The 22,055-nt window shown below is 43.0% G+C and overlaps 1 protein-coding gene across 6 annotated transcripts in view; it reads right to left on the reverse strand.

The window, feature by feature from the left end:
- Window positions 1-22,055, reverse strand: part of AKAP13 (A-kinase anchoring protein 13) — a 246,255-nt gene that overhangs the window by 146,440 nt on the left and 77,760 nt on the right. For all 6 annotated transcript variants that reach the window (XM_075858212.1, XM_075858211.1, XM_075858213.1 and 3 more), the window contains one exon: window positions 3,082-3,265. In XM_075858212.1, the coding sequence (XP_075714327.1) occupies window positions 3,082-3,265 (184 nt within the window). The remainder of the gene's footprint in view (window positions 1-3,081; window positions 3,266-22,055) is intronic.

Here is a 22,055-nt window from a genome sequence, read left to right on the forward strand (position 1 = left end):
AGTGTCCTAAAACAGGTAGGCCTTGGCACTACTATGGTGGATAGGATAATGGCATTATACCATAGGCCTACGGCTCGGGTTCGTGTTAATGGACTCCTATCTGATTCCTTGTCTATTGCTAATGGCACGAGACAGGGGTGCCCACTATCGCCTCTATTATATGTTCTGGTTATGGAACACCTGGCAGTGGCACTGCGGGGCAACCCTGATGTTAATGGTGTACGGGTGGGATCACAGCATCATAAATTAGCGCTTTATGCAGACGATCTCCTGGTATTTATAACAACTCCCATGATCTCTTTGCCATCTCTGACTGAGGAATTTGAGCGTTTTGGTAATCTAAGCAATTTTAAAGTTAATTACTCCAAATCGGAGGCCTTGAATATATCTCTGGATGCTTCTATGGCTGCCCATCTCGCTCGGGTTTTCCCATTCAAATGGCAATCTACATCCTTAAAATACTTGGGGGTGCAGGTGCCCACGCAACAGGCAGATTTGTTCGCGTTGAACTACACACCTATTCTTCAACGTACTTTGAAGGAGTTGGCAGAATATGGAGGGAACCGCATGTCATGGTGTGGGCGAATTAATGCGGTCAAAATGGATATTTTGCCCAAATTCTTATACCTTTTCCAGACTGTCCCTATTGTAATACCAGCGGGTTTTTTCAAGACCTTACATAGGGCTATAACCAAATTTGTGTGGGGTTCCTCTAAGCCTCGCATTCGTTTTGCGGTCCTTAGTCGCCCAAAAATAGACGGGGGCGCGGGTCTTCCAGACTTTAAAAGATACCATCAAGCCGCACTGATTATGAGGGTAGTGGATTGGTTCCGCTCGGAAACAGGTAAGCAATGGGTGCGTATCGAAAGAGATATGTCTCCTCTTGCATTGACCTCTTTGCCGTGGTTGACTGTCCTACAGCGCCATAGTCTATCTCTGCCTTTCCTCACACGTCAGTTTCTTGTGGTATGGGAGCGGATCATGGGTGCTGCGTGCCTGGTGAATCGGCCGGGTCCTATGACTCCTCTTTTCGACAACCCCTCGTTCCCTCCGGCGTTGGGTATGGATACATTCCTCTGCTGGGAGAGAAGAAAAGGTGGATATCTGTCTGAGACCCTTACTTCTGAAGGTGTCATGTTGTCAATGAATGCAGTCTCTGAGGTTTGCCCGGGGAGAAGATCAACCTGGTGGTCATACTTACAGCTGCGTTCTTATCTCTCTTCTTTGGGGGACTGTCTGGTGTTATTACAGGATAAGACACCTTTAGAAAAGTATTTATCTTTACCAACGGCCCCTTCGCATGTATTGTCCTATTTGCATGGAGTTCTTCTGCCCAGCTGTTCTTTTTCTCAACTGTCTTTCACCAATGCATGGGACGAAGAGTTGGGGGTTCAACATACTGAAGAGGAATGGGGTACTGCCTTCCTGTTAGCCCATAAATTGCCAATGTCTTGTTTTGCCCAGGAAAAAAACTACAAAATACTCACTAGGTGGTATCGTTGCCCTGCTTTGCTGCATAAGATATTTCCGGATGTGTCTGCGGATTGTTGGAGGTGTGGGGAAGCTCCTGGAACCATGTTGCATATTTGGTGGGACTGTCCCAGGATACGTACCTTTTGGGGGAAGATTTTTGATTTGGGCAAGAAGCTCTTGCACATTGAAGTTCCGACTTCGGCATCTATTGGGTTACTCTCCATGGTTCCTGGATCTCTCACACACCTCAAAAGGGGTATCTTTCGACATTTTCTGACTGCGGCGAGAACGGTGATACCTAGGCACTGGAAATCTCATACGGTTCCCTCTTTGACGGAATGGGTGACAGAGGTGAACGGGATAATGAGAATGGAGGAATTACTGTCAGCAGACAGGGGCAAGTCTGTGCTCTTTGTCCAAACTTGGGCAGTATGGTCTGGATTCCAGGGTGGTACTGATCTACCTCTATGGCTTGATGGTAGGTTCTGAGCAAATTATGTGATCTTTTTCTCTATGCGCTATGTGTGTTTGTGTTTCCCTTTGTTGTCTAGTGTCTTGGGTTGTTGTTATAATCTTTCGGTGGCACTTATATATACCAATGTTTACTTTGAGGCCTGGTCCTCTTGGCTATGGTATTATATTACTGTATATGGGGTACAGTTAGCTCTACTGTACTTTAATTCATATGCTTTTTAGATGAGTGGGAGGTTACCACCTATTTGGGTTTATGCATCTTCATAATGTTTATAAACTGTTATAATCTGTATGTTATACATGATACAAATTTTTCTGCCAAAACTGTGTAATGTATAAATGCTGTATTTTTGTTGCTACAAAATAAAAATCTTGATAATGAAAAAAAAGAATGTTCAAAGACTATGCCAACAATCTAGACATATAGGAAATATAACTAGTAACTATTTTGTGTGGTATTACTATCTTTCTTACAAACACATACATTCAAATTTAGAAAAATGCTAATTTTTTTGTCAAATTTTCTAAAAATGTTGGTGTTTTTCACTAATAAACACAATGTATCGACCAAATTTTACCATTAAGGGCCTGTTCACATCAGCGTTGGCTTTCCATTGAGGGGTTTTGTCGGAGGTTTCCGTTGGGTGAACCCACTCAACGGTAAGTCAAACGGAAACCCTAGCTTCCGTTTGCATCCCCATTGATATCAATGGTGACGGAAACATTGCTAACTGTTTCCGTTTGTCACCCTTCCGGCAGGTTTCAGTTTTTTCGACGGAATCAATAGCGCAGTCAACTCAACGGAAAGCCAATACTGATGTGAACCGGCCCTAACTTAAAGTTCAATGCGTCACGAGAAAATTCTCAGGATCGCTTGAAAAAATTTCCAAAGTTATTACTACATAAAGTGACTTGTCAGATTTGAGAAAAATGGCCTGGTCCATTTGGCGAAAACAGGCTGTGTCCTTAAGAGGTTAAATACTAGAAGTTTCAGAGGATTTGTGAGTAAATGAATGAAGTAAACATATGCATATTTACTCACGGCTCTTATTTAGTGCACAAAAAATATCCAAGGCAATTATATAAATGTATAATGTATATAAAGTGAAACCGTTATAAAAAATTATTACATACTCTGTTAACAGGTGGTGTAACTTCAGGAAGCCACGCTCCAAAGCCAGGGTTACAGGCGTAGCTCCTCCGCTATCCGCAATAGCCAGTGATGTTCTCCCTCCTGGTTGTTCCAAAAGAAACTTCGACAATGCACAGAGGCCAAGCCTTGCAGCAAAGTGCATTAATGTCTCCTGCCCAGGGCCATCTAAAAATGAACACAAATACGTCAATATCAGTCATTTTATACATGAACATGTACAACTTAGGTTACATGTAAATATAATAGTTAATGGCCCATATGAGGGACCATTTATAATTCTGCCAAAAAAACAAAAGTGGATCCTATTAGAGAAAAGCCTTTCCTCTGATGAAAAACTAGAACGTATTCTAAGGAACGTCATCCACATAAAAATGCACCATTCCATTTACATGGAGGTACCAAAAGAGCACATCTATGTGAATTGCAAGCTGTCAAAAGGGGAATGAGATATTAAAAGGACGTGTCAGCGACATCCTAGTTTGTGATACGAATTGGCTATTATGGCCGTATTTACAGGAGTGATTTTTTGCACTTTTTTTGCCTTGATTTTCGAAGTTGTGGCAAAAACTGCAACTTTTTTCTTTCTTGACAAAAAGCAGTCAGAAAAACAAACTAGTGTAAATGCATTGTACCAGATTTTTTTTTTTTTTTTTTTTTTAAATAAATTCTCTTTTATTAAAGGTTTTAACATACAAAGAAAGACAAAACTCACATCCATCGCAATAATAATCTTACAATGCAGTAGGTTTACATAAATCAAACATCTTTAGAAAATTCGTCTAAGAGCGAATGGGATAAATCCCGACATATTAGCATGAAATAACGTGTGGAGAAAATTCATAGACATGCAAGACAGAGAATGGACCCAGAGGTCCCCCTCCACTGTATTATAACCAGATAAATGAAAACCACCAATCGAAGATCAAATATCAATAACCTACTTCAGTAGTGAAAGAACACAAAGGAAAGAAAAGGAAATAATAATAACACATAAGGGTAAATACAGTACAAAAGACACAGTCTCCCTGGTGGCGGGAAAGTATTGAGTATCGGCACCTTGCAACGTCCCTGATCACGTCCATCAAAAGAAAAAATAAATAAAATACCATGAAATATAAATTATTCATACATCGATCCCTTAACTACTATTTTGCTTAATCTAGAAAGGGTTTCTTGAAATATGCCTACCCCTAGCTATTCCCTCAGTGAGAGATTCCTATCCCCCTATTCCCGTCACTGGACAATTGTTCTAAATATTGTTTCCAAAGTTGCCATATCTTAAAGAGGCTCTGTCACCAGATTTTGCAACCCCTATCTGCTATTGCAGCAGATAGGTGCTGCAATGTAGATTACAGTAACGTTTTTATTTTTAAAAAAACGAGCATTTTTGGCCAAGTTATGACCATTTTTGTATTTATGCAAATGAGGCTTGCAAAAGTCCAAGTGGGCGTGTATTATGTGCGTACATCGGGCGTTTTTACTACTTTTAATAGCTGGGCGTTCTGACGAGAAGTATCATCCACTTCTCTTCAGAACACCCAGCTTCTGGCATTTGCAGGTAAGTAGCTACATCGACTTACCTGCAAACGCTGATGCTGCTGCAGAATCAACTGTAGCCTCTGGTGCCGATTGTCCTCGCTCGTCCGACGCGATGCAGGACCTGTGAGTGACGACACAGCGTGATCTCTCGAGAACACGGCTGTGTCTGCACTGCCAGAAGCTGGGCGTTCTGAAGAGAAGTGGATGATACTTCTCGTCAGAACGCCCAGCTAGTAAAAGTAGTAAAAACGCCCGATGTACGCACATAATACACGCCCACTTGGACTTTTGCAAGCCTCATTTGCATAAATACGAAAATGGTCATAACTTGGCCAAAAATGCTCGTTTTTTAAAAATAAAAACGTTACTGTAATCTACATTGCAGCGCCTATCTGCTGCAATAGCAGATAGGGGTTGCAAAATCTGGTGACAGAGCCTCTTTAAGAAAGCTGTCCCTTGTGAAAGTGTTCCAGCCAACCAACTCCTCAAGTCTATACAGTTGATGCATTTTAGACCACCAGACCTCTATCGTAGGGGGGTCTGTTTTCCTCCAATATAAAGGAATTAAAAGTTTTGCCGTGGACACCATGAAAGTAATCAAGTTCTTTTTCGAGGGGCGCAAAATATCTTTCACCGGTAGCCACAGCAAAACCAACTCCGGGGTCAACCGAATAGTATTCCCTGTAATCTTGCCTATAGCTATTTCCACCTCCCTCCAGAAATTCTTAATTTTAGAGCAAAACCACCATATATGCGAAAGCGTCCCTGTCTCAAGGCCACATCTCCAACAAACGTTTGTGCTAACTAGATGTATTTTATAAAGATAAGCGGGTGACCTATACCATCTTGTCACTAATTTGTACCAATTTTCCTGGTACCTCACACATCTAGAGAACCCATGAGAATGAGATAATATCAGATCAATCTCTGTTTGCGAAAAAGTAAAGCCTAGCTCAACTTCCCATTCTCTAATGAAGTATGGTTTAGATGGAGCCCGTTGTAGGAGGAGACCAGAATGTATCTTGGACAGAGGCCTAGCTGGGGTACTGGGTAAAAGAGAATAATTTTCAAGCCACGTGGGGTCAGGATACGAGACTGGATTGGCTGACAGAAATTTACGTCATACGGAGTTAAAATTAAATTGATGTAGAAAGGAGACCTTAACCTTATGAAGAGAAGGGTTCGGAGCATTTCCCCGGAGTCGTGCCCTAAGAGCATCCAAATCAGATAAGGCTGCCAAATCTATTATCTCAGCTACTTTATAAGTTCTAAGTGTCTGCCACATTGAAGAACTAACATTTTGCGCTTTATTTACAAAATGTGGCAGTACCGCCAGCGGAGCCAATGAAGAGAGATTTCCACTAGACATGGCCAGAGCGCCCGATCTCTGACAAACCTTAAAGAGGCTCTGTCACCAGATTTTGCAACCCCTATCTGCTATTGCAGCAGATAGGCGCTGCAATGTAGATTACAGTAACGTTTTTATTTTTAAAAAACGAGCATTTTTGGCAAAGTTATGACCATTTTTGTAGTTATGCAAATGAGGCTTGCAAAAGTCCAAGTGGGTGTGTTTAAAAGTAAAAGTCCAAGTGGGCGTGTATTATGTGCGTACATCGGGGCGTTTTTAATACTTTTACTAGCTGGGCGCTGTGAAGAGAAGTAACATCCTCTTCTCTTCAGAACGCCCAGCTTCTGACAGTGCAGATCTGTGACGTCACTCACAGGTCCTGCATCGTGACGGCCACATCGGCACCAGAGGCTACAGTTGATTCTGCAGCAGCATCAGCGTTTGCAGGTAAGATCGACTTACCTGCAAACGCTGATGCTGCTGCAGAATCAACTGTAGCCTCTGGTGCCGATGTGTCCTCGCTCGTCTGACACGATGCAGGACCTGTGAGTGACGTCACAGCGTGATCTGCCAGAAGCTGGGCGTTCTGAAGAGAAGAGGATGTTACTTCTCTTCAGAGCGCCCAGCTAGTAAAAGTATTAAAAACGCCCCGATGTACGCACATAATACACGCCCACTTGGACTTTTACTTTTAAACACACCCACTTGGACTTTTGCAAGCCTCATTTGCATAACTACAAAAATGGTCATAACTTGGCCAAAAATGCTCGTTTTTTAAAAATAAAAACGTTACTGTAATCTACATTGCAGCGCCTATCTGCTGCAATAGCAGATAGGGGTTGCAAAATCTGGTGACAGAGCCTCTTTAAGCATTCCCCTAGTCAATACACTAATTAAAACCTTTGGCGGAGGTAACGGTAGTTTCACCCACAACAAGTGAGCCAAGTCCTCCGAGAGGAGCGCTCTTTCCATGTCCAGATGAAGAGCCCCCTAAAGACATATTAGCTAATTGTGACCAGCGAGACAATTGGACCGCCTCGTAATATGTCTTTAAATCAGGCAATGCCATCCCTCCTTGTGCTTTTTTAAACGTAAGGAGCCGATAAGCCAACCGGGAATGTTTCCCCTTCCACAAGAACTTAATAAAAAGACTCTTAAAACTATTGAAAAAACTATTAGGAAGTTCAATAGGCAGACTCTGCATCATGTATAGGATCTGTGGGAGCACATAAGTCGCAAGTAAATTTTTCCGTCCTATCCAAGAGACATAAGGTATGTTCAATTGGGAGATAAATCTATGAATTTTGGAGAGAAGGGGTTTAAAATTAAGTGTGAAAAGCTGGGACACATCAGCTGAAATCATTATCCCCAAATATTTAATAGCATGCGAGGGCCATTTAAAGGGTGACATAGATTTCAGAACCAAGAGCTGACCAACCGGTACATTAACACCCAAGGCCTCAGACTTTTTCCTTAAAGACATCTATTATTTTTTGGGAAGGCTACAAGTGGATTCGTAACCATCAATAGCAAATCATCTGCAAAGGCTGCCAATTTATGAGTATAGTTCCCCATCCGTAGCCCTTCAATATCATCGGTCTGTCGCAATTTCGCAAGTAATGTCTCCATCAACATACAAAACAGAGACGGGGACAAGGGGCAACCTTGACAGGTACCATTTGTAATAGAAAAGTAGTCTGACAAAGAACCGTTCACTTGAATTCTAGCAGACGGGGAGGTATACAGAGAAAATATGGCATCAATAAACACAGGCGGAAAATTAAACTTAAGTAAGGTAGCTCTCATGTACTCCCAACAGACCCTATCAAACGCCTTCTCTGCATCAGTACCAATGAGGACCATAGAGTGCCCCCGGCGCCTTATTTGACAAATAGCATACAATACCCTACTCACATTGTGCCTACCTTCCCGTTCCTTCACAAATCCCACCTGTTCTTCATTTATGAGTTTCGGTAATAGTGGTTGAATGCGGAGAGACAGAATTTTAGCCCACCACTTCACATCAAAATTCAAGAGCGAGATAGGCCTATAACTCCCACAGCACTCTAGATCCTTCCCCTCTTTAGGGAGAATAGTTATAAAAGCTTCCAATGCTTGCTTAGGTAGCGCAGCCCCCTTCATCAGAGAATTGCATACTTCCACAAACTTCGGTATCAATTGCGGACTAAATTTTTTATAGAACGAAATAGGGAGACCATCCGGCCCCGGGCTCTTCCCAGATGGTATTGAATGCAATACTTTCTCAACTTCCTCTTTGATAGGCGCCAGGAGCACTCCACAATCCAACTCAGAAAGGCCAGGAAACTTAATGGTATCTAAAAAACGTCCTATTTTACCAGTCTTCTCCTGAGGCGTCAACCCAGAATTTCCCACCGAGCTACCCAAATTGTATAGGGAAGAATAAAAGGATTGAAAGGCCTTTGCTATAAGCGGGGTGGTAGTCACCCTTGCCCCTTTGTCATCCTTTTTGGTCTCTATAAATGTTTTAGACTGTTTTTGTCGGATCAGACGGGTCATCAATTTAGAGCCCTTGTCTCCATGAAGGTATATGTGACTTCGAGCAGCCAAAAAAGCTTTAGCCGCTTTGATATTCATATGGTCCTTAAGTTTCTGTCGTAACTGACACAGTTCCCTATAGTCCTCAGCCAAGCTAGAATTTTTATGTGATAATTCCATTTGGGTTATCTTGTGAAGCAAGTCTAGGATTTGGGCATTCCGTTGTTTTTTAACCCGTGAGGACAAGGCAATAAGTTCTCCTCTCATGAAAGCTTTTTGCGTCTCCCAGAGAATGGGTCTAGAGATTTGCGGAGTATCATTAAAGCCAAAGAATTCTTCTAGTTTTAGGGCAAGTGCCTGACTATGCTCCTTATTTGCAATAATGGTATCGTTCAATCTCCAGGTCCATTCCCTTCGAGGCAAATTAAACAGTTCTAAGGAAAGCGAGATCGGAGCATGGTCCGAGACCGTAATACTTCCTATGTCAGCTTGAAGTAATGAGGGAACAAGGACCATAGGAATGAATATATATGTCAATATATCAATATATCAATTCTATGATAAGTCTCATGTGGGGAAGAATAAAAAGTAAAATCTTTTAAGGACGGATTCTTAACACGCCAGGCATCTACTATCCCTAATTGTGACAAAAGAAGTTTAAGGCGACGCATAGCAGATATGGATAACCTCGTACTAGAAGAGGTAGAATCCAAAGTGAGGTCCAGAGATACATTAAAGGGGTTTTCCAATACTTTATTTTTTTTTTTTAAATCAATGCAATGTTCCTCTATTAATATATTAGTGCACTCTGTCTAGCTTTTTCTTGATAATAAATGGTTTTAGTAACATTACTCCCTATTGTTTACCTGGAGAGGTTTGTTTTGCTCAGTAAGTTCATTCCTCTTCTCTTCCTGTGTTTCTCCTCCCTGCATGCACTGCTCTAGTCCCAGCATGCAATGTGCATGCAGCAGTGCACTTGCTCCGCCTACTACACCCAGCTCTACTAACTTCTGCAATCTCAGTCTTCATTTTGGTGCTCTCATTCTATTACTGCTAGCACAAGCTGAAATCACTGGATATCTGCGTTTTTAAACAACACTGACCCTATATGATGATACGTAAAGTTTGGTCTTTATAATTATAAGTTTTCTAAATGTATATTAACTGTTTATACAGTCTTAGTTTTAAATACTGTATTTTATATATATATATATATATATATATATATATATATATATATATAAATAAAATAAAGAAAATTGAATTCTAACATGTGAATTGGGATAAAAGGAGCAATACCTGTGGATCGCCGCTGCATCCTGTGTCGGAGATTCACAGTGAGCAAGAAAAAACTAAAGGGAAGCAGCGCTCCTAACTAGCCATCGATGAAAAATAATTCCCCTTCATGTAACTCTGCTACCTGTCAACTGAAAAGTCATCCACCACAGGGAAAAATGTTAGTCCATCATGTCTGATTCCCAGGTGTTTCTTTGCGGTACTCCTCTGTGTGGAAACATTTTTCACTCTGGCAGCTGATTTTTCCATTGACAGGTAGCAGAGTTACACAACAGGAAAACAAATTCCCCATCATGTAACTCTGCTACCTGTGAACTGAAAAGTCATCGGCTGTTTGAAGGGGGTGCACCGCTCGTATAAGCGCTGCTTCCCCTTACTTCATCACACTGTGAATCGCTAACTAGTTCGTATAGAAGCGAAGTATTGCCTAATTATTTTTTTTGGGCTTCCAGTTCAGTTCTGAAGTGGCTTTGAGGGGCCTATATATTAGACACCCCTATGAAACACGACATTTTAGAAACTAGACCCCTCAAAGTATTCACAACAGCATTTAGAAAGTTTATGCACAAAATGTTTTACCAGAGAAACGCAACTCAATACTTATTGTCCAGATTCTGCAGTAGAAATATCCCACATGTGGCCCTAGTGCGGTAATGGACTGAAGCACCGGCCTCAGAAGCAAAGGAGCACCTAGTGGATTTTGAGGCCGCCTTTTTATTAGGCACCATGTCCGGTTTGAATAGGTCTTGTGGTACCAAAATAGTGGAAACCCCCAAAAGGTGATCCCATTTTGGAAACTAGACCACTTGAGGAATACATTGTAGTTTTCTTGGGGTGCATGCAGCTTTTTGATCAGTTTTTATTCTATTTTTAAGTGGCGCGGTGACTAAAAAACAGCAATTCTATTGTTTTTTAATTCTATTTTTGTTACAGCGTTCACCGTGCGCTATAAATGACATATTCACTTTATTCTATGGGGCGATACGATTAGGGCTCATTTACACGAGCGTATTATACGTTTTTGCAACGCGCGTCGCAGGGACCTATGTTACTCTATGGGGCCGTGCAGACAGGTACGTGATTTTCACGCAGCGTATGTCCGCTGCGTGAAACGCACGACGTCCTATATTTGTGCGCTGTTCGCGCATCAGGCACCCATTGAAGTCAATGGGTGTGTGAAAACCACGCATGTCGCACGGAAGCAATTTCGTGGGACGCGCGTGATTCACGCAACAGCACTGTAAAGGATGAATGAAAACAGAAAAGCACCACGTTCTTTTCTGTTTACAAACATCCAAACGGAGTGTCATAATGATGGCGGCTGCGCGAAAAGCACGCAGCCGCGCATCATAAAGGGCTGACACACGGAGCTGTTAAGTGCTTTTTGCGCACGCAAAACGCCGCGCTTTTTGCTTGCACAAAACGCACACGCTCGTGTAAACTCGGCCTTACGGTGACACCAGATGTTTATAGTTTTTTTATGTCTTATGGCGTTTGCACAATAAAATACGTTTTGTAAAAAATCATTCACTTTTTGTTACCTTATTCTAAGAGCCAGAACTTTATAATTTTTCCATCAATAAAGCCGTGCGAGGACTTATTTTTTGCGTAACGAACTGTAGTTTCGATCAGGACCATTTTTCGGTAAATGCAACTTTTTGATCTATTTTTAATAAATTTTTTGGGAGGTGAAGTGACCAAACAATTGTGATTTTGGTACGGTATATTATTATTTTCTTTTACGGCGTTCACCGCGCGGGATAAATAACGAAATAATTTTGTAGTTCAGGCCGTTACGGACGCGGCGATACCAATTATGTATCGTTTATTTATATATTTTTATTAATAAAAAAGGACTGATAAGGGAAAAAAAGGGGGATTTTTTTAACTTTTAATTTCTTATTTTTACACATCTTTTTTAACTTTTTTTTTTACTTTATTACTTTGTCCCACTAGGGGACTTGAGGGCAGGAGGCCCTGATCGCTATTCTAATACACTGCACTACATCCGTAGTGCAGTGTATTAGAACTGTCAGCTATTCACTGACAGCAAGCATAGTGGGTCCTGACTTTGTCAGGACCCACTAGGCTTCCGTCGATGGCATAGCCGGACGCCTTTGTTTGGTGTCCGGTTGCCATAGTAACCATCGCCGGCCGCTATCGTGTAGCAGGCCGGCGATGGTAACTTAACCCCTAAAAACCCGCGATCTCTATAGAACGCGGCTTTTAAGGGGTTAGACAGCGGGGACACAGCGATCGGTCCCCGCTGTAGGAGCTGCGGCAGCTGCTGTACGAGACAGCAGCTGTCACAGCTCCTGCACCTGTCGGGAAGACGGCCGAAACGGCCGTTATTCCTGCAACTTCGTATACACACCGCTACACACCTTCAACCTTGCGCATGCGCAGTGTAATATACACGGCCGCTGAAGACGCAGCCACATAATTTCCCAGAGCATGCGCGGTGGAGTGTGTTCACCACGCATGCTCTAATTCAATAAAGAAGCACGTGGTACGGTTACGTCATTTTTGACGTAACCGTACAGTGTGAAAGCCGGAAACCGGAAGCAAGGCAGAAGACCAAATGGACGGGTCTGCACAGGAAGTGCAGATTTTGCATTGCTAAGGGGACGGCGACGGAGGAGGATATACGACGCTACAGCCATCTGATGAAACGTAAGTACATTGGAAAGTTATATCTTTTTCATTGTTTTATTTAAATAAATGTAATTTTTTAGTTCCAGAATACCCCTTTAAGGTCTCCCCCAAAAACAAGATACCCTTCACTAAACGTTTTAAGAGAGCAAAGAGTTTTACGCAACCACGTCAGTCCTCCAACATTAGGTGCATATACAGCTGCTATCGTAAACTTTATGTTGGAGATGTGTCCCTTCAAGAAGACATATCTTCCCATAGGATCTAGCAAAGAAGCTTCCACTCAAAATGGAATATCTTTGTGAATAGCAATAGAAACCCCCCTCGATTTAGAGGAATAAGTGCTATGGAACCATTGCGTATATGGTTGTGTAGACAAGTTTGGGATATGTGTAGGACGGAAGTGGGTTTCTTGCATCATTAATATATCAGGAGTATTAAACCTTAAGGAATTAAAAATACGAGACCTCTTTTGGGGAGAATTCAACCCCTTCACATTGAAGGAACAAATACGTAATCTACCCATGATATTTTACATGTAGAACCAACCAGACCGCTAGTACGTTTGCTAAGAGCCGCCACCAGGGAGATAAGACAAAATTGACAATAAAACAAACAACAAAACAATAAGGAATGGTATCAAAAGGAAACCTCCATATCATCCCGGAAATAGGAGGTGCTATCGTGATGCAACTAAGCATCCAACAAATCCCCTGCCAGAGGAGTGGGGAGAAGAAAATTGCCATTTTGTACAAAACATCGCACCAATTCTTCATAACTCGTAGGACATAAACCGAATACTGATCCAAATACTAATACTAAACTGAGTCACCTCAGGAATATACTAGAGAGTTGGAAGAAATATACATGCAGGGGGTATAAGTAGTAACATAAGCATCTGTCAACTACAGCGTCTGACACACACAATAAAAATTATTCACCAACCTACGATATAACAATCTCTTCCAACCCCTCAGTAAAACAGTATCAAACCTTCCTCTCACCTATCAAGGTGAATGTGCAACAACGTATTGGGTTTACATGAAAGAAAAGAAAATGCCCCAACATGTACAAACGACCACAACAATCTGTGAAGAAACTGAAAAATATATATCACTCTAAGACATCATTCAAGTGTCCTCTGCCATACGCGTCTTCTTGCCTCTCGGAGACTTAGGCTCAAGAGTAGGGTGCCACCATTCCTGCACAGAAGGCGATTCTAGATCCAACGACACTGGCATCCAGGACGGAATCTCCATAGGCTCTATCCCCAGTTTATTTCATGCGGTATCCAGCTCTCCACGCGGGCGGATGGTGATCTGCCGGCCATCTTTCATCGTAGCAAGGTCAAAGGGGTAAAGCCAACGAACAGGTAATTTCTTAGCCCGAAGAGCCTCTGTAACCGGCTTCAGAATACGGCGTTTGGCCAATGTGCTCGCAGCCAGGTCTTGGAAGAGTAAGATCTTAGTCCCTTCATACACTACTTCCGGAGCATCTCTTGCAGCTCTTAAAATGGCCGCCGTGTGAACATAGCTAAGAATCCCACATATGACGTCACGCGGTGGTTCACCAGACCAAGGCCTGGGGCGAAGGGCTCGATGCACCCTTTCTACCGTAATAGCCAAAGCTAGCTGAGAACCCACTAATGAGCGAAAAATAGTATCCACCACATCAGGTAAGGCATCATGGTCAATCGATTCGGGAATTCCTCGTAGGCGGACATTCCTCCGTCTACTACGATTTTCTTGATCTTCCATGTGGAGATATAGGTTATTCAGATGCATGTGGTGAGCAGAGAACTCCTGGTGAACAGAAGCGCCATATTTAGAAGTGGTAATGTGAGCTTCCTCCAACGCCATTACCCTATGGCCAATGTGATGCATGTCGGATTTGATGTCCAATAAATCTTTCATCACAGGCATGAGTGCCTGGAGCAGTGTTTTCTTCAGGTAAGCCCTGGATATCGGCACAGAGTCCGCATCCCCAGCCGAGTCTGAAGGCGCACATGAGCTGTCTGAGTCCTCTCCCTGCTCACAGTGAGAGGCCGCCGGCGCCATCTTAGATCTGCCCTCCACAGACGGCAGCTTTTTGCCAAAGTATTTGTCCATGTCGGACGACTGTTTATGGGATCTGGTGGTACCTGTAGGATCCTTAGTCTTGTCCTGACCGGTCTTCACAATTTTAGCCGAATAAGCGGGCAGTAACCTGAGGAAATCGGTGGATGTAGTGAGGAGCGCCGGGATTACACGTCCATCACCATGCTCGGCAAGCTCCGCCCCCCTACCAGATTTTAACCAATGGATCGCTAAGGGTAAAAATCTACTACAAAATTGACAAGCTGCGGATTTGAAAATGCATTGCATGCACTAAATACGATGCAGGTTTTTTCAGCTACTTTGTTTTTTTTCAGTACTCGCCCGCATGCATAGTACTGCAGTCGTCGCATGAGGACTTAGGGTATGTTCACACGGCTTATTTTCAGCCGTTTTTCTGGCTGTAAACGCCCGAAAAATCGGAAGCAGAACGCCTCCAAACATCTGCCCATTGATTTCAAATGGGAAAAACGGCATTCTGTTCCGACGAGCCGTTTTTTACGCGGCCGTTGTTAAAAAATGGCCGCGAAAAAGAAGTGCAGGTCACTTCTTGGGACGTTTTTTCATTGACTATAGAAAAACAGCTCAAAAAACGGCCGTAAAAATCGCAGCGAAAATCGCAAGTGGCTCAAAAACCGTCTGAAAATCTTTAAAATGAGGGTGGAGCACTTAGTGATATACTGGTTAGGCACATCTTCACGTGTCCTGCGAAGGCGGGCACCATCTTGTTTGTGTTTCCACTGCTCTGTCTATAGATGTGATCAATCCTGTACTTGCTCAATTATAATAAAGTCTGTCAAGAGCTACTTGCAAGTCAGAGTGTTTCTCTAGTGTGCTGCAGCTATTCACATGAGAAGTAACGACACCAAACACGTCTCTGTATACAGCTGCAACCAAGGACACAAGGCTCCTGCCCCCTCTCTGCTTTACTCCTCATCATATCAGTTATTACCACTGAGCACACTATTTCATATATGTATAGAACAACTTTGATTACTGATTAAGGCGCTGTTCACACTCCGTTATTGTACTCCGCCAGCCATAGGAATCTCATACAACGTACAAGGTATATGGTAAGGATTCTTAAAAAGTGGCCATACAGCTGCAGGAAAGTGGAAACAAATCTTATCCACATGCTGAAGAAATTTTCCAAGGTGAAAACGACCTGTGAAAAGGATTTTTAAATCCACAGCATGTCAAATACTGTGGTGGATCCTCCCGATTGAATCCTAGTGTTGCAGATTTTACTGTGGAATAACTGCGGATCTGCAGCAAAATCTGAAGGTGCAGAAAAAAAAAAAAAAAAAAGTTTACTCAATTTACCAATCCCTGGTGCTCCCGTGACGACACTTCCCTGGTACCCTCAGCGGTTTCTGTTAACCGGTCTCCTGAGGTGACGTGTCGTCTCAACAAGGGACCGCTGCAGCCAATACCCGACTGCAGTAGTCACATTTGTCGGCACATCATTGGATCTGGCTGAACAGAGTCTGGTGCGACACCAGGGAAGAGAGTCAACACAGGTGCGCCAGGTGAATGGTAAGGGGAGTATACTTTTTTTTTGCAAATGTGAAACCCGCAAGCAAATTCACACGATTTTGACTGGTTTTGCCGCTGTGGATTTCCGGTGAAAACTTTCGGCACCAATTCCGTCTCACGTGAGTCTTAAACAACTTCTTTAAACCACATTTTATCCTATGACTATGACAAGGAGTCACGGAGAACACCGCCAAGATGGGAGACTAGGACAACAAAGATAGAAATACATTTCAGGACTTTCCTTCCTTTTGGCTCACCTGTGTATTTTGAACAGGAGCCAGTGCTGTAACTGTTCCCCATTTAGCAGCTGGCTGGATATACTGAGTCATGAGACACATTCCACATCCACAGTTTATAGAAGGGTCTCAACAGCTTGTAAGTTTTGCTATATCTGTATCTACAGTCATAAGGGAGAAAATGTTCTTTCTAGTGACGTCTTGTTGAATGAACGAGAATTGCGAACCTACTAACACAAAAGTTCTGCGTTACTAGGAAATGACTAGCAGGCCTCTATTGGGATATACTGGTCTAATTTTAAAGAGTGTGATATACCATGAAACAAAGGAAACGTGCACATGGTAAGAAAAAAAGAATCGCAAAACGTTAATAAATTCAGAGGTGTTAGAAAAAGTGGCGGAGGGGATTCAGAACTATGGTGTTCACTCCAAACGCAATATTTTTTTCAGTATATTTATGGCAGAAATTTTTTCCAGTTTGCGCCATTGTCAGCCAGAGCAATTTTACTCTGTCTATTGTAGTTGTATTTTTTGCTTTACATATCTTGGTAAATTATATTGGGTACTATAGCAGATGCCCTGGATTCAGTCTCTAGAATCGGTGGCTAAAATAACTGCTTTTCCATGATTACCAATGTGGGAGAATTGACCACTAAAAATAGTGTGAAGTGGTTTCCATCTTTGGTCCTTGCCCAGGGGATAACATGCTGCAAGGGAAATCTAGAATTGCACTTTAAGGACTCATTCACACGACAGGGTCCGAGTGTCGGCCGGGAAAATCGGCCGTTTTTGGCCGATTTTCCCGGCCGGTTTGCATCTGGTTTGCATCCGTTGCGATTCCGTTCCGGGCCGAGTTGCCGTTTTTACCGGCCGATTTGGACCCGATTTGCATCCGTTTTTTTCCCTGTCCGTTTTAAAATCGGATGAATTTCATTTAAATTTGTTGCCCCACACAGCCCTTTCTAGATAATGCTACAGCCCCCCTGGTAGGTAATGCCACCTAGCCCCCTGTAGGCGATGCCACCCAGCCCCCTGCAGGCGATGCCACACAGCCCCCTGCAGGCGATGCCACACAGCCCCCTGCAGGCGATGCCACACAGCCCCCTGCAGGCGATGCCACCCAGCTCCCTGTAAGTAATGCCACCAAGCCCCCTGTAGGTGATGCCACCAAGTCCCCTGTAGGTGATGCCACCAAGCCCCCTGTAGGTGATGCCACCAAGCCCCCTGTAGGTGATGCCACCAAGCCCCCTGTAGGCGATGCCACCCTGCCCCCTGTAGGCGATGCCACCCTGCCCCCTGTAGGTGATGCCACCCACCCTGCCCCTGTAGGTGATGCCACCCACCCTGCCCCCGTAGGTGATGCCACCCACCCTGCCCCGTAGGTGATGCCACCCACCCTGCCCCCTGTAGGTGATGCCACCAAGTCCCCTGTAGGTGATGCCACCAAGTCCCCTGTAGGTGATGCCACCAAGTCCCCTGTAGGTGATGCCACACAGCCCCCCCCCCCCCCTTCCAGGAGAAGTCACTGACTTCAATGTCCATATATGGACAGTGTAGTCACTGACTTCTCCTGAAGAGAAATTCCCTGCCACAGGTCGGGGATTTCGCTGCAGAAGTGCGTGACTTCGCTGTGTCCATATATGGACAGTGTAGTCACGCACTTCTCCTTTAGCGGCATCCCCGGCCATAGAGTCGGGGATTCCGCTGCAGAAGTGCGTGACTTCACTGTGTCCATATATGGACAGTGTAGTCACGCACTTCTCCTGTAGCGGCATCCCCGGCCATAGAGTCGGGGATTCCGCTGCAGAAGTGAGTGACTTCGCTGTGTCCATATATGGATAGTGTAGTCACGCACTTCTCCTGTAGCGGGATTCCGACTCCTACAGCGAGCAATAAAAGACCCTCCTCCTCCTCCTCCTCCTCCTCACATGCACTCTGCACTTTAGTGCCAGAGTGAGATTGGGATACTGTTGGATTCTTGTAATTTTTCATTTTAGTAAGAAAGAGTGAACAGGACAAAAACTATAATTCTTTATAAAGAATCTAGAGGTTAACACCATGACACCACTCTACATAGGGGCTTTTATAAAAAGACAGCCAATGATTTCAGCAAGTCAAGATCCAAGGAAAACGACACTTAACGGCAGGCGCATGGCGCAGTGGAGTTAAGGAACAGCGCTGCAAATGTCTGGCTGCTTAACTCCTTAGATACCATGGTCAATAGTGACCACGGAATCTAAGAGATCAAAACAAAAGGGAAGTGGGGCTACCTTTGTCCTCCCATCAACGATGGTTAAATACGGCAGCAAAGGGCCTAAAAAAGGCCTCCATGACTGGCATATATAGATACATTAGTTTTTTTTAATCTAATGGGCACTTTAATGTAGATAAGTATTGTGTTTGTTTTTTTTAAAAACTTATTTTTGACAAAGTTATGAGCATTTTAAGTGTTATGCAAATTTGTTCTTAATGCCCAAGTGGGCGTTTACTCTTGACCAAGTGGGCGTAGTAAAAAGAAGTGTATGACGCTGACCAATCAGCGTCATACATTTTTCTTGATTCATGTCCAGCTTAATCCACAGCACAGCGTGATCTCGCAAGATCACGCTGTGCTGTCACTTACTCCCATAGTTCCTTCACATAAGCGACGGGAAAATGAACAGACATCACGTCCCTGGAAAAAAAACGGTTTCCTTTATTAGATCCACAGGTTTCTGTTTATATCTGGGTAGTTGACGTCCCCATAATAACGGACATTATGATTTGCCACATCATCTATTTGCTTTCGAAGTCAATTTTCTGTGAATTCTGTTATATTTGGTGAATTATAGCAAACTCCTAAGTTTTTACTTATTCTTTTTCTCTCCATGCATTTCCACCCATAGAAACTCCACGTTAGTTTTCCTCACAGATATCATTTACATTGCTGGCTGTGCTGCTGCTTCTGACAGAACACATCTCCTGCTGTTGGCACCGGGCTAAACTTCATCTTATTTAGTGTTAGACGTGCCAGCAGGGAGGGGAGAAGAGGAGGTAGTACACAGCAAAGCAAGCTGTACTGTATCACAGTGAAGTTGGAAGAAGAATTGTATACATGGCTGAATAAGCAGGAGAGGGTGAAGTGATCACACACAGGTAGCATCAGTGTGTATTTCAATAGGGGAGAGGCGATTACACAGAGACTGAAGAAGTACATAAGAGCTAGCGAGGGCAGCAGCATCCTGGATTCGCAAGACTCACATGCAGCATGTATTACTGGGAAGGACACGTCCGCAGGAGAAAAGCCTAAAACCAATACCTAGTTTCAAACTGCTTATCAGCGGGTCTGAAAATTAATGATGGGAGATTGCAGATTGAAGCTTCGTGCACCTTTATTTTACTACTTTTTTTTTTTTCTTCATTTTCCATGTCCAAAGTGTCATATGATTTTTTTATGGAAACCAGACGTGTACCTATTCCTTAATTGATCTGGTCAGGAATGGTGGGCTTAATACAAAAATATGTATACAGATAAATGTGCCATTGTTGAAAGCAGATGTCCGCCTTCAAACAACATTTTACAGTGTCCATACGCAATTAACCTACATAAATATATAAGCAACTTATCATTTACTGAACCTAAGTTGACAATTCTGCCGATTCAGATGGTGAATCTCCCAGCATTCTTTTTTAGTGCAATGTATGCACGGAGCTTAAAACGCCTGCATGCTGTAAAAAGTGTCATCTGAAAGCGGATCTGACACATTTATGCGGCACAGTCTGAGGGCAGCATAAAGAAGTGACAGACATGCAGATTTTAGCTTGTAATCACTTAATAGGTAAAGTTTAGTCTCAGAAATTAGACCTTATACTTGCAACGCAGTTAGCGATGCACGGCTTGAGTCCAAGTATATTGATATAGCCACTCTCCAAATACCCTCCTCCCTTCGGCCTCTGATTGATACTTTAGTCCCTATAGGGAGAAAATGATCAATTAGCAGCTAGAGGCTGAGGGAGCCAATGGAAGCATAAATATATAAATATACTTGGACTCAAGCCGTGCATCGCTCGCCACGCGCTGTTGGAATATGTTCAGCCAATTATTTAAGCAGTTTTTTGAAGTGTCAATGGGAAATGGCAAAATAAGCTGGTAAAACACTTCAAGAAGTGACATGTCACTTGATATTTACCAAGTGTTTTTTAATTCAGCAGTGTAAAAATATGCATCGTATGAACTACACAGTATTTCCAATTGAAATTAATGGAAATCTGTTTGCAGGCGTAATTTACTTACCCACATTCTAGTGACAGTGAGATGACTCTGCTCTATATAGCAAAGATGACAGGTGAGCTACAGAAAACATCAGCTTATTGTGACCTAACGTGGCCAGTGGGAAAACTAGAATACTTTTAAGACTGGATAGTCATTTAAAAAAAACAAACACCACACCAAAACAAAATATATATTTATAATAAAAACCTGATTTAAATAAGTCATTTTGTTGATACCTTCCTTTTAAAGCTCAACATACATGATAAGCAAACACTATTAAAGAATATTTATAGCCCAATAAGGGACTATAGTCCATTTTTTCACCATACTTAGTCCAGGTTGTTTGCAGCAGTACGCGACATTATCCGCTTAGGTGTGGATGAAAATAGATGCAAACACCTGCACCAATGCGATGCATCTACAATACACATACAAGGTTGTGTCTACTTTGCTCCTAGTGGGAGATCTACAAGTACTATAAATAAAGGCTCCCGGGCGCTGCTGATTTGCTTGTTTTAAGTGTCCTTGGCTGTCTTGCATTGTTGTGATGTACAGCAGCCTCACAGATGCGAAGTTCAAGGAGAGTCGGGAAATGGGAGCCTGGGCTGTTTAGACAGCTGAACTGGTGTAAACTGACAAAAGTGTTTAAAGCGTCTGGTGACAGAAACCACCCACTGGATTTGTGCTCAGTACAAGATACTGGAATCATTATAAAGATAATTAATTATTTCCCCCTCTAAATGCAGAGGCCGTGTCAGAGAGCTTTAAATATCCTTCACAAATGTGCAGAGGCATAGAAAACCCACGCAGATTCTGATTACATCCCATGACTCAAAAACAATCCACAGAAAAAATTGCACCTGCAAAAATGCATTTATGCAATATAAAAGGTCTTATCTGTTTGTAAAGACGAGCACATGACTAAAGGACATGAGGAAGCAGCAAAAAGGCTCGGATATGGACCTTCCTCAATTATCCAGAGCAGTGGCTCTCCATCTGTTACTAAACTAGAACTTCTTGCATGCCCTGACAGTCTGTGGCTGAACGTTGTAGTTTTGCAACAGCTGGAGAGCCAAAGGTTGAAAATTAAAGAGCTAGAGGTACTACGGAGTAGTTCTTGTTCTGGACGAGTATTCTGGTCTGTGCATTACATAGGTTGAAAACAATTTAAAAAAAAGACACCGGTCCGTCAAGCTCAATCTTTCGCAATCAATTACACGTCCTTCATTATGATGTGGTCACCGGTGCGGTTTAATACTTCAGTCAGTGGCTATTTGTATTGGTGATCACTACTTACCCCAGCACCATCAGATCAGCTGCTGGATGTTGGTTATTCCTCAGTGATCACCGCGTGCCCCAGTACCATCAGATCATTGAAATGATGCCTTCGTGCATAGTTACGAGTCCGCAGTATTCATTAGGGGCACGCTGAATCTGCCCTCCTCAACTAAAGGACAGCTGCTGTTAGTTGTTGGCGGGAGGAGAG

Source organism: Rhinoderma darwinii, chromosome 3, assembly GCF_050947455.1.
Source record: "Rhinoderma darwinii isolate aRhiDar2 chromosome 3, aRhiDar2.hap1, whole genome shotgun sequence".
In the NCBI taxonomy this organism is placed as follows: Eukaryota; Metazoa; Chordata; class Amphibia; order Anura; family Rhinodermatidae; genus Rhinoderma; species Rhinoderma darwinii.